The 12,871-nt window shown below is 43.1% G+C and overlaps 1 protein-coding gene and 1 long non-coding RNA gene across 4 annotated transcripts in view; both read left to right on the top strand.

Annotated features, from left to right (window-relative positions):
- Positions 1-10,079, top strand: part of LOC308089739 (uncharacterized protein) — a 35,377-nt gene extending 25,298 nt beyond the window's left edge. For all 3 annotated transcript variants that reach the window (XM_080434632.1, XM_080434631.1, XM_080434633.1), the window contains exon 7: positions 6,296-10,079. In XM_080434632.1, the coding sequence (XP_080290758.1) occupies positions 6,296-6,546 (251 nt within the window). In that variant the 3' untranslated portion in view covers positions 6,547-10,079. The remainder of the gene's footprint in view (positions 1-6,295) is intronic.
- LOC308089742 overlaps positions 1-10,260 on the top strand; it is a 376,982-nt gene extending 366,722 nt beyond the window's left edge. The window contains exon 2 of the long non-coding RNA XR_013933545.1: positions 6,680-10,260. This is a non-coding gene — a long non-coding RNA (uncharacterized lncRNA). The remainder of the gene's footprint in view (positions 1-6,679) is intronic.
- Positions 10,261-12,871: the final 2,611 nt, after the last annotated feature.

Here is a 12,871-nt window from a genome sequence, read left to right as displayed (position 1 = left end):
AGCCTCTCTTTCTCTCGGTCTTTCCTCTCCTCTCTTCACCTTCAGAGGGAAGGACACACATTCCACCACTGCTTCCCTGCTCTGGCCCTGGGCGACGCTCGGCCCAAGCTGATAAGTGACAGGGGCCCCAGCCCCCCCCCGCACACCCCCTCCCTCCCTCCCCTTCACACACACACACACACACACACACACGTTTGTATTACTATACTTGTGAGGTTATCAGCATTTTAGGACGACATTTTCATGAATGCCATTTTGTATTATTTTTGTCTCACTCTTAACACTAGCCAAAAATAACCAATCTACAAGCCCACGACACGTCACTCACTGCACGTCACATTATGAGCTTAGTAGATCAGCTATTTTTGGTGTGTGACACCAAAAAAAAAAATCAGGCATAACTCTAACCCTCAACAACGAATCTAACCTCTAAAATGTCTATTCCTAACCCACCCAAACCTGGATCCTTTTATAACCATAAAACAACTATTTCTCTCGCCAGGACGAGGAAGCATTGTAATGTCACAATGTCTTATTTCTCTCTGCTTGTGTGGACATTTTGGCCCTCAAGTATAGCAACACACACACACACACACTCCTCCTCCCTCTTGTCCTTCCAGCGCACAGACGTGCTGCTCCGGAATTCTGCCCTCTGCCCCACTTCTGCCCCCCCCCCCCCCTCCGGCCCCCCCATCTCCTCCCACCTCTCTCTCTCTCTCTCTGCCAGAGAGAGAGAGAAGAGGAGCTGAGCTCTTTGAAGCGGCAGGGCTTTAAAATGTTGGTGGTGGGTGCTGTAGCCCTGGACGGTGACACGCACGGTGACGGCTCGGCCCCCTCCCCACCCCTCTATCTCTCTCTCTCTCTCTCTCTCTCCCTCCCTCTCTCTCACTGCTTATTTGTCTCCTCCCTCGTGCTCTGCGTTTACGAGCCGAGGCTTCTCTCTCAACTTGTGAGGAAACGGCGGCGGCTTCATTTGAAAGCTCAATGGGACGTCTGACATCTTTGCGTGAGTTGGATGTGGCCCCACCATGAGTTACAGCACGCCAAATGTATTAATTAGTACACATGTAATGAGTGTATTAATTAAAATTAATTAATTAGTATTAAGAATATCAATATATATCAATATATATATAGATAGATACACACACGCACACATATATATATATATATACAATCTTTTTTTCTTTTCTTACTATCTCTGTCCTTAGCTGCTGCCCATTATTTCTTGTCCTGACATTATCCTAGTGTCATATAGGAATATTATCCACGCAGTCAAATATGTAAAAGTTAGATTTTCATGGTGACATTAAAGGGATAGTTCACCCCCAAAATGACTTTTTTTTCTCTATCGATTAGTCACCCCATGGAGACTTGAATTCATGAATATTTTTTAGTTCTTGCCACATTCCTAAGCCAATAATTTAATGACACAAAGAGTCTCCTTTCCGTCTCCTACCGGAACTGCTGCCTACCGGTTCCGCCGGTCATCCAATGATTGGATTAGGAATGCGACAAAAACAAAAAAATATCCATGAATTCAAGTCTCCATGGGGTGACTAATCGATAGAAAAAAATATAGTTTTTGGGTGAACTATCCCTTTAACACTCAGGATTGTATTGTGTCTGCACTTCTACCCCTCGTACTCAATTACAGTATTCATCACTTGTACTCTATTACAATTACAGTATTCATCACTTGTACTCTATTACAATTACAGTATTCATCACTTGTACTCTATTACAATTACAGTATTCATCACCTGTAGTGCTCGTCCAAGAACGGAAGCTTATTCTGTTAGATTGCTGTGGAATCGTGGATAAAAAGTAACAACTACATCTATAACATTTCGGTGTAAAGTGCAATGTAATTGGTCACAGCCTGTAGTTTTCACATGTTCTCTCTGCTTCAGGCAGAATGCCATGGGTTGTGAGGTGTTTGGATTTGTTGTGACATGTTGGTAAGAATGTGTAGTTGCCAGTGTGTGCGTGCGCAAGTGCGTATGTGCATTTGTAGTCGCCTGTGTGTGTGTGTAGGCTCCAGGTATGGGATTGACTGATAGTTTTTTTTTTTTACTGTAAGGGAGAGTTTAAAAATAACTAATATTTTTTTAGATACCTCTTCACCACAAACACTGTGCAATGGTGTCACTTTCTGTGATGCTAATAAACCTCTCTCTCTCATTCTCTCTCCCTTTTCCTTCTCCCTCTCTCCCTTTCCCACTCTCTCTCTCTCTCTCCCTCTTGCTCTCTCCTGCTCCCCATCGCCTCTCTCTCTCTCTCTATTAAGCATTCTACTCAGACCAGCACCAAGGCTCCGTGCTTAAAAAACTCTGAACACCAAAAAGCCTCTGACCATGACCATGACGTGTGTGAGTGTGAGTGTGAGTGTGAGTGTGAGTGTGAGTGTGTGTGTGTGTGTGTGTGTGCGTGTGTGTGCGTGTGTGTGCGCTGAAGCATGCGTTTGCAAGCATTTATGTCTGTGTGTGCGTGCACACGCTCGTGCGTATGTGTGCACATGTGTGCGAGCGTGTGTGTGTGGGTCGGTGCAGTTGCGTGTTCACATGTGTGTGCCTCTGCCTCAATCGCTGGAGCCTGTCCAAGGTTTCCGTGGTGACCGCACACAACACAACGCTACGAGACAATCAGAGGCGAGCCCACGCAGCGCGGCGAGAGGACATTAACACAGGAACTGCGGGTCAGGGGGCAGAGGAAGGGAGGCAGAGGGGTGGGGGGTGTGTGTGTGTGTGAGTGTGTGTGTGTGTGTGTGTGTGTGTGGGGGGTAGAAGAGGAAGGGGAGGAGGGGGGGGGGGCACAGCCACAGGCAGAAGAGAGGGAGAGAGAGAGAACATGGCGTAAACAACAATACACACGATAGGAGAACCTAAAAGTGTTAGGCTTGATTTATTTATTCTTTCTTTTCATGGCCCGTGTCCCCGAATATTAGCCGATCTGTAAGCTCACGACGCGTCGCGAAGCGGGCGACGAGGCCGCGAGCTCGTAGAGCGGCTATTTCCGGCCGCGGGACACCGTCGTACGGCCGAGTATATAAAGCAGGCATTACTGTAGGCCCCTGTTCTTCTTCTGTGAGTCCCAGAACATCAAGGGTTTTAAAGGTCCCTCGGCCCCATGCGGTCGCGGTGTGCTTTTTCGTTTGTTGTGAGGCTGTATTCCTACCTCCTCTCTGTGTGTGTGTGTGTGTGTGTGTGTGTGTGTGTGTGTGTGTGTGTGTGTGTGTGTGATGCTGTACTACACTGTTAGTCAGAGATGGCTGTATGCGTGCCTGAATCCATGAACAGTAGAGTGCTGCGCGAAGCAGACAGCTACACACAGAGAGAGAGAGAGTTGTGTGTGTGTGTGTGTGTGTGTGTGTGTGTGTGTGTGTGTGTGTGTGTGTGTGTGTGTGTGTGTGTGTGTGTGTGTGTGTGTGGTTGTGCGTGTATGCGTGGACCTGAATGTAATGTGAGAATCTGCTCTTTTGAAATTCAACAGTTAGAAAATGACATGTGTGAGAGTGCATGTGTTCACTTGTGTACATGCGTAAGGTGGAGGGGGACTGTGGCGTATGCTGTGTCTGTGCATAATTTTGTGTGTTTGTGTGTGCGCGCATGTATTCATGCCCCTGCGTGTTTGAGTGTGTGTATATAAGTGCGTGTGTGTGTATATAAGCGTGTATATGTGTGTGTGTGTGTGTGTGTGTGTGTGTGTGTGTGTGTGTGTGTGTGTGTGTGTGTACAGTGTGTGTGTGTGTGTGTGTGTGTGTGTGTGTGTGTGTGTGTGTGTGTGTGTGTGTGTGTGTGTGTGTGTGTGTGTGTGTGTGTGTGTGTGTGTCCGTAGGACTCTGTGCGTGTGTTTGGCTCTTGTGTGCGCGCGCATGCTCTCACGTATCTCCGTCCCCCAGGGACGATGCTAAAAATATGTGGCTCCTCAAGCCTTCTGGTGTCTGAGCTGTGTCTGCCCCCCTCCCTCGCCATCCATCCATTCCTCCCTCAATTACACCCTCTTCCAAACACGGAGAGAGAGAGACGTGCACGAGCGTGCACACAAACACTCCTCCTAGCCACATAGACGTGTGTGAGCGTGCGCGCGTGTAAACGTGCGAGTCGTGCGACACAGCCTTTAGCCACACATAAACGCGCCAGCCACGCAATCCCGGTCCCTATAACAGCATAGACGTGCACAAAGTGCGCGCGCGACACACAGCCACGACCGCATACACACAGGCCAGCACGTGCACGTGTATGTAGCGTGCACGTTGCAATGAGTGTCCATGCGGAAACACAGAAACGCATACGAAACACGCAAACGTGCGTACACACAGTGGTGGAAGAAGTACTCAAATGTTTTACTTAAGTAAAAGTATCAATACTGCAATGTAGAAGTACTCTGTTACAAGTAAAAGTCTGGAATTCAAAATCTACTTGAGTAAAAGTACCAAAGTATTGGTATCAAAATGTACTTAAAGTACCAAAAGTAAAAGTACTAAAATGTTTGAAAATAGCAGATCTACAAGCTCACAACGCGTCGCGATGCGACGCGTTGTGAGCTTGTAGATCGGCTATTTTCAAATAGCCTAGGTATAAAATAGGGCTGAAGTGGTAAATGTGTGTTTTATAATGTCATAATTTATATCTGCAAAGTAACTAGTAACTAAATCTTTTAAATAATTGTAGTGGAGTAAAAGTACAATATTTGCCTCTGAGATGTAGTGGAGTAGAAGTAAAAGTATAGACAATTGGAAATACTCCAGTAAACTAAAAGTACCTCAAAATTGTACTAAAAGTACAGTACTTGAGTAAATGTACTTCACACCACTGCGTACACAAACAGACGAAGGAACATGGACACACGCACGCACGCACACCGACTGCACCCAGCTGTGTCTCTGCCACACATCCACCGAGGTTGACCTCTGTTCTGCAGCCGCCAGAGACGGCTATAGGGAGGCGAAAGGCATGAAAAAGAGAGGAAAAACAAGGTAGCCAACAGTGAACAGTAGCTCAGGCCAAGCACAGAATGTGCCCGGGGAGGAGGAGGAGGAGGACCAGGCGAGTTTCTGAAGGCTGCATGGCTTTAACAAACAACAGTACGTGTTGAAGGAAGGTTTCTCTCGATGGCACCGACATACCTCGTAGAGCGGCTATTTCCGGCCGCGGGACACCGTCGTACGGCCGAGTATATAAAGCAGGCATTACTGTAGGCCCCTGTTCTTCTTCTGTGAGTCCCAGAACATCAAGGGTTTTAAAGGTCCCTCGGCCCCAGCGGTCGCGGTGTGCTTTTTCGTTTGTTGTGAGGCTGTATTCCTCAATGGCACCGACATACCTCGTCTTTGGAACCGCACCCCTCGGTGCGTTCCCCAGCCTGATGTCCCCTCATCCCAGCTTTCAATGTTTCACTCTCCTAAAAACACACGCAAGAAATCTAGTTTCAGGTTGTGGTATACTGTAGATACAAACTCTGTTTGCAGAGCTGTCACTGAGCTCTGAGGCACCTGATACCCTTGATCAATGATACTCACCCTTTTTTATTTCAATGGCCCCCAGTGTCATGCATTAGGCTAGCCATAGAATACGACTCTCGTAGAGGTATTTTATGATTCTGACATTTTCAATCTACGAGAGTCGTTGGGGACATCCCCCATGGACAACTGGACTTTCAGCTCCTAGCCCGTACGGTCTCCAAACAAATGGCAATGTACAAATGGCAAAAAAAGGTGCTTAACCTCTTGCCCCAAATGTTCAACTCATTGTTCGGAGTGCTAGTGCAATGTAATAATCCATAATTTTCAATAAAGAAGTGTTTTAATGCCGTCTGTGGCCGATTCTGTCGGAAATTCACAATGGCCGGTAGTGACGAAGCGCATCCGGAAATACAAACAGGAAGTAAACGAGGGGAGACAGACGGGGAGCCCCTGGAATTTTCATTTTAGGATTTGTCAACATTAAAATATTATCAATATCACCCTTTGTGTGCGACTCTCTTTACAAGAACGTGAATGTTATTTTTTCTCAGCCTTCACTTCGCAGAATGCAATTATTCATTTAATTACTAGCACCCTTTCAGCACAAGTGTAGTAGAGTAGAAGTATAGACAATTGGAAATACTCCAGTAAAGTAAAAGTACCTCAAAATTGTAATTAAGTACAGTACTTGAGTAAATGTACTTGGTTACTTTACACAACTGCCTATACGGCCTCCCAGCTTGAATTCCTTGAACAATGCAAACCTTGCTTGGGCCAAATCATGAGATGCAGATTTCTGATTCCAAAAATCTCTCGTCTCCCTTGTCTCCACAGATGCCCGCGTGGTCGAAGCGTCTCAGAAGGCCGCGTCAGAGGAGAAGGAGAAGGAGGAGGAGCCCGCCGGAGCCGAGGCGGCGGCGAGCAGACCGGCCTGTTCGGGCCGAGGCCGAGTGGCCCAGCTCACCAAAACATTCAACGCCCAGAGTCCCACAGACACACCTGTGGCCGCTCCTCGTGGCAACAGACCCGCCATCCCCACCAAACCTAGCCACTTGTGTGTATCCTCCTCACCCTCCGTGAGGTAATTCACAGCCGGGCTTCATGAGCCGAACCGATAGCCCAGTTCTATGTGCCAACAAGTGATGTAATGTCATGTCAGTGGTCTGGTTATATACTCTGGTTTGCCACGCACGATTTTTGCATTCACCATGAAATCAGGACCTAATATATTAAAATGACACCCTGCCCATACAGTAGTTGTGCCATTGTCACACGTTCTCCACCATAAACTTCTCCATGACCCACTTTCTGCCCTGACCCCTCGGGGTGAGAGACATGTCCCATGCCCAAATAAAGCTGTACAGGACACCGTTGGGCGCCCAGTCAGGGGTCTAAGCCAAAGGACATTAATGGGACAGGCTTCTCCACGGGGTGGTTCCCGAAATAGGACATTTTCACACCATCGCTCCCATTCCCAAAGAAAAACAACAAAAAGTTTTTTTTGTCATGCTTGAAACGTTGAATGGTTTTTCCTCTTTTATTTTTCATTACAGTACTGTAGATTATCTGTGTGGGAAAAGAATTTCCAAAACAACTGATTGTAATTGAAATTTGTATTACTTTACGACCACCTTTGATGTACTTTTGAGGGTATATATGACTATCACATTATGTATTCACTTGGTGTTGTTGCTATCCACATTTTGTGTTACATGAGGATGAATCCAACCTGCTGTACCAAAGCCAGTTAGAGATTGCTGAGCACTCAATTGGAGTTGTGTTCACTGCATGAAAGGGAAGATTGTTTGCTTTACGATGTATCATATATCATATGATATATTGTTATTGTTCTCCAAGTGAGCAACATTACACATTAGTCAAATCTGGACCCCTACAGGCAGTGTTGATTTTGACAGCAAATTTAGATTTTGTTTTAGTCAGCGTCTTTTGAATACAATTCCATTTAGTTTTAGTCAGATTTTAGTCATCTGAAATGTTTTTGTTTTTGTCTAATTTTAGTCGACTAAATTCTACAGTTGATTTAGTTGACTAAAATGTATTTTGGCGGTGCCTTGATGGCGTCGCAATGGCTGATTTTACACTTGGTTGCATGCTGAAAATAGCCGATCGGCTATTTTCCGAGCGCAAACAAACATAAAATGAATGTCTTTTAGTTCTACTGGATCTCTTGTCCACTAGTCCCTCACTAACATTTCAGGTTTTATTAGTTGACGAAATTGTCAATATATTTAGTCATGATAGCTTTTTTAGTTTATATTTTGTTTTTATTTAGTTTTCGTGAGTGAAAAAAGGTAATCAACAAACTTTTTTCGTCATAGTTTTAGTCGACGAAATCAACACTGCCTACAGGTCTATGTTTACATTCTCAGAGTTAAATTAACTCCATTCACCACTTTGGTCACAACACAAACAACATAGCCTAAGGACAACGGAGAATGAACTGTAATGATTTCATGAAATAACCTTTTCAATAACCATGACCTTTCCTCTAGCGCCACCATTAGGCAAAATGTTCTGCTTGCATGATGGCAATAGAGCACCGAAGTCTGACGTAATTTACGCTTGCGTTTTTTCCCCCACATTCTGAATTCCCATGAACGTCTTTAATATTGCGTCAAATAAGAACTGCGTTCCATGATCACAGCGGTTTGACTCTTATGGATACGAAGCATCAACTGACGGTGAGAAAACGCTAATGTTAATTCCGCCGAATTAGTAAAATTTTCGCCAGAAACGGACTGTATCAAATATGAGTGACTGACTATCATAAACGATACAGAGCCCCCTCCCTGACAATATCGCTGAGACAGTTTGTTTATTTTTGGAATTCTTATATGAGACGATTCTAATGTGACCCAATGTTATTCTCCATAGAGAAATTACTTCTACGACCCAGGGGATGAACGAGTGACTTCGGTGCTCTATAGCTCATCAATTCAAGCGACTTTGGTCCAGTTGGGTAATACGGAGCCGCACAGCCTCCAGAGGGCGCTAGTGAGGTTTTTAGACTCCTAGTCTTGCTTCTCCAAAATGAGCTTCAGCATCATCTGACTGAGTTTTGGTAGAGCGGGTCACAAATACCACTTCATTTTAATTGTATGTTTTCAGGTATATTTTTCAAAGCCTGAGCAAATGCACTTGCTTATGTTTTTTTCTCACGTGCCATAATCTAAACGATCTGCTGCATTACCTCATGCAGACCCACGTTTGGCTTATAGTGTTTTTATTTTGTTTTCTTATGAATCTTGGGACAAAGTCATTGTTTTGTACAGAGGCAGCCATAATAGTAAGTAAATAAATTGAGTCATCTAATGAGAAGAACGACAAGTCAATCAGTCTCAGATATGTATCCGATTGATGTAAAATGTTCTTCTCAACTGATCAAAGTCTAGCCTTTAGAAACAGGGATTTCCATAATGACAGCATCCGTGTGTTGAGCCAAAGAACGGCCATGAACAGGCAGAACAACAGGGCTGCATTAACCTATTGAGACCGGGAACGCATCTGTGTACCCACTAAAACAATTATTTTATACTTTGGCTATTCAAAAATAGCAGATATACAAGCTCGTAGCGCGGCTGCCGCGCTATGAGCTTGTAGATCTGCTATTTTTTTTTTAATCGTAAAAATTTGTGCAAATCTTAGAAGATATATTTTTGAAGGTGAACATTTGTAACTCGAATCTTTGCTTCAGGAGATTCTAAATCCAGAAAAAAATATTTTTTGAAAAAAAATTATGTTGCTATATATTAGTGATGCTCAAACCTTTTCATGTCAAGGACCCCCAACATTTTTATTTATTTTCATTTGAAAATAATGTGCAAATCTTTGAATATATATATTTTTGAAGCAAACATTTTTAACTCAAATCTTTGCTTCTAGGGGTCCCTGGAACAACATATTTGACAAATGTTCCCTTTAAAGAATATATTCAAAGATTTGCACAACTTTTCAAGATTTTTCAAAAATAGCAGATCTACAAGCGAGTGCCGCGCTATGAGCTTATAGATCTACTATTTTTTTGAATAGCCAAAGAAATCTAAAAATGACACACAGATGCGTTCCCGGTCTCGATGGATTAAGTACTGTAGGTCCTTCTCCTCCCCTCATCGTGCTGTCTGCTCTCCGGGGAATCGTCTGAACTTGTTTACTTGTCAGAGAACAACGTACGTTGTCTTTTCTCTCGCTCTCTCTCTCTGTCTCGTTGCCACCTGGTCAAACCCTCAAGAGTTACCTGGTGTGTACCAGGGACGGTGCCAAAATGCCTCCTCCCCTGTCAGTCCCTGTGTGTATGGGGGGGGGGGGGGGTGGGGGGGGGGTGGGGGGGGGGCCAGACCCTAGTGGAGACAGACAGTTACTGCCAGTTCTTTCTTGTGTTATTAAGCCTAAAGTAGCCGATCTACAAGCTCACAACACATCACGTCACGACGCGAGATTGTAAATCGGTTGTTTTTCTGTGATTGAAACCTTCCGTACGTTTCCTCGGTGTAGCTTGCTGATATGTCTGGTTTGGGTGCCTATTCGTTGTTGTTTATATTTACATTTTCTGAAGGGAGTACTGGGGATATTTAACACTACCAAGATGCTGGTATAAAAAGTATTTAAAAAAGCCTGTTTCCAGTCAAGTAGTTTTTCCCCCCCATGTGAATTATGGTGTGTTTCATTTGAAAGGCTGAATGGCAATAGCAAATTTCAATGAAATTTGCTATTGAGTATGCCAAAAAAAAAGAAAACAAGGTTTTATGTTCACTAGAGGTGTAAAGTTTCTTTTTTATTTTCTTTTTTTTATTAAAAAAACACATTTTCAAATGAAGACATTTGAAAAGGTTGCTCAAAATTCTGCTGAGAATTGGATGGAAACATTTCTAGAGATATTCAGACATGTCACGCTTGCATGGTGCAATCAGAGGAACAATAAAGTCATAAACAGATAATGCATATCTGTTTCTTTTAAGGAAAGTATGTTTCCAAAGTATTTTAATGTGGAAAGATTTGTAAAAGTGTATGTTAGTGCGTGAGTGCGTGCGCCGTGCGTGCATACAGTATGTGCACGCGGCCTATTATGTCTGCATAATATTGTATGCTACACTTGCATACAGTTTCACCTTTATTTACTTCATATCAAAGCAACATCCACTCATGTTTAGAATTAGGGATGTCCGATATTATCGGCCGATATTAGCATTAAAATTTACAGGAGTTCTTGTATGGTGTGTGTGTGATATGAAACGTGAGCTTACCATAATCACAGTAATCCTTAATCACGTTCCATCATGTTCAAGGGCTTTTGCAGAGAAATGAGACAGACTCCAGTCACTTTCAAATTAGAGCACTGCAGAGGGCAGGTGTGTGTGTCTGTGTCCAGCTGACGCTCGTTAATGTTATAGGCATCAAAGCAATTATGCTTCTGCTCTGTCAAATAAGTCAAACATCTAATCTAAGATTAGTGGGACTCATTCAAATGACCACCAGTGAGTCCCGTGACTCACTTTATTGAAAACCTAACAACACTGTATTATATTAGATTTATATATTATATTGATATTACAGCTATTTTATTTCATTAGATATGTGATGTCGCCTGACAATTAGTTGACTTTGGTAAAAAAGCCTGCATATATCGGTATCGGTTGATATCGGTATCCGAAATTAGGAGTTGGACAATATCGGCATATCGGATATCGGTAGAAAAGTCAACATGGAACATCCCTATTTAGAATCCATGAATCTGGAATTAAATGAAGAAAAACTCCCAATCGTCCATCCTTCATCGATTCAGGTTTGTCTTGTTAAAATAAAACAAACAATTTGCTCGTTTAAGCTCTTTTGGCTGCTGTTTGCTATAATATTTAAAGCAATATGTTACAGCACCAAGGAGCAACAAGAGAGCCAGTGAAAGAGCTGTAGGGCAAATAGGACCCAGGGGACGAGACAGGCACTATTAAAGAGTATCAGAGAGTATTAGCTGGAGTATTAGATCAATTACATCAAATTAATAAACACACACACTGTGAAGACAATATACACAAGAGTTCATTCAAACAGCACCAACAACAGTATCCCTGGTTCAGTTCCTATAAACATTCAATGGCACATTTTAAATAATTAGCATAATGTAACCTACAGTGCTGTATTGTCACTACTAGCCATCTCTCATCTGACATGAAATTTTTTTACATTTATTTGTGCTTTATTTCAGATACAGTAGGTCAGTGTAGAGACAGGAAACCAAGGGTAGAGAGGAGAAACATGCGAGACAAGACAAGAGGTCAGAATCGAACCTGGGTCCTCGCATTAACCCATTAAGACCGGGAACGCATCCGTGTCATTTTAAGATTTCTTTGGCTATTCAAAAATGGTAGATATACAAGCTCATAGCACGGCACCGAGTGCCGCGCTATGAGCTTGTAGATCTGCTATTTGTTGAAACAAGCAAATACAAATGTTTGATTTATTCATTCTGATCCGTTTGAAAAATAGAAATATAGGCCTCTTTCTTATACACGCCTCCTTTCAATAAAGGCCCGGTACCCACTACAGTTGAAACAAATACACGCCCGGGTCACTATTAGAGGATTTACGGTATATATATATTTTGAAAGCAAACATTTCTAACTAAAATCTTTGCTTCTGGGGGTCCCTGGAACAAAATATTTTGAGATGGGGGTCTGCGGCCAAATACATATACATTTTGGGTGGTCCTTGACATTAAAAGGTTTGAGCACCTCTGATATTATAGCAACATACGTTTTTTCGAGACTCTTGTAAAATCGGCCTCAGGCCTTAATGTTTTATGCTTGAAGATCAGATATTTTGCGCAGGATTGAGCACATTTGTGGAACATAGCATTGTGTTCACATGTTGCACTGAGTGAGGAGGAGAGGACGCGTTTGTCAGCGACATGGACAGCTGATAGAATGAGAGCTTTACGCTCAGACAATAATGTGAATATTATTATTATGAATAATAATATAGGTTTGTCACTGGGTTGTTTACAAGTTACTATAGTTCGCTTGCTGCTACTAAATGTAAAGCAGCATAACATGACGGTCATATTATGACAGTCATGACGAAACTTCAACCTGTTTTTTGCACTTTCTCCATTTACAGCCCGTACATCTACATAAACGTTCGGATTTCAAATATAAAGTTTTTATTCCGTGGCCACGGATGTTACAATTTACTTCGGGTGGGTATAAGTACCCGTAACTTCTGTATTGTTCAATAAAAAGCATTTTAATCCGATTGACGGTCATTTTCTCATAGAGTTATAGTGTATCAGAGTGCAATTACACCTCCCAACCGATAGGGTCACGTAGTTGAAAGCATGGAGAAAATACGGAGAAAATGGCCACCGATCGGATTAAAATGTGTTTTATTGGACAATAC

Source organism: Gymnoscopelus braueri (genome assembly GCF_963280865.1).
Source record: "Gymnoscopelus braueri genome assembly, chromosome: 8".
Taxonomy (NCBI): Eukaryota; Metazoa; Chordata; class Actinopteri; order Myctophiformes; family Myctophidae; genus Gymnoscopelus; species Gymnoscopelus braueri.
Note: the sequence above shows the minus strand (reverse complement) of the source record. Positions and strands in the feature narration are given on the sequence as shown.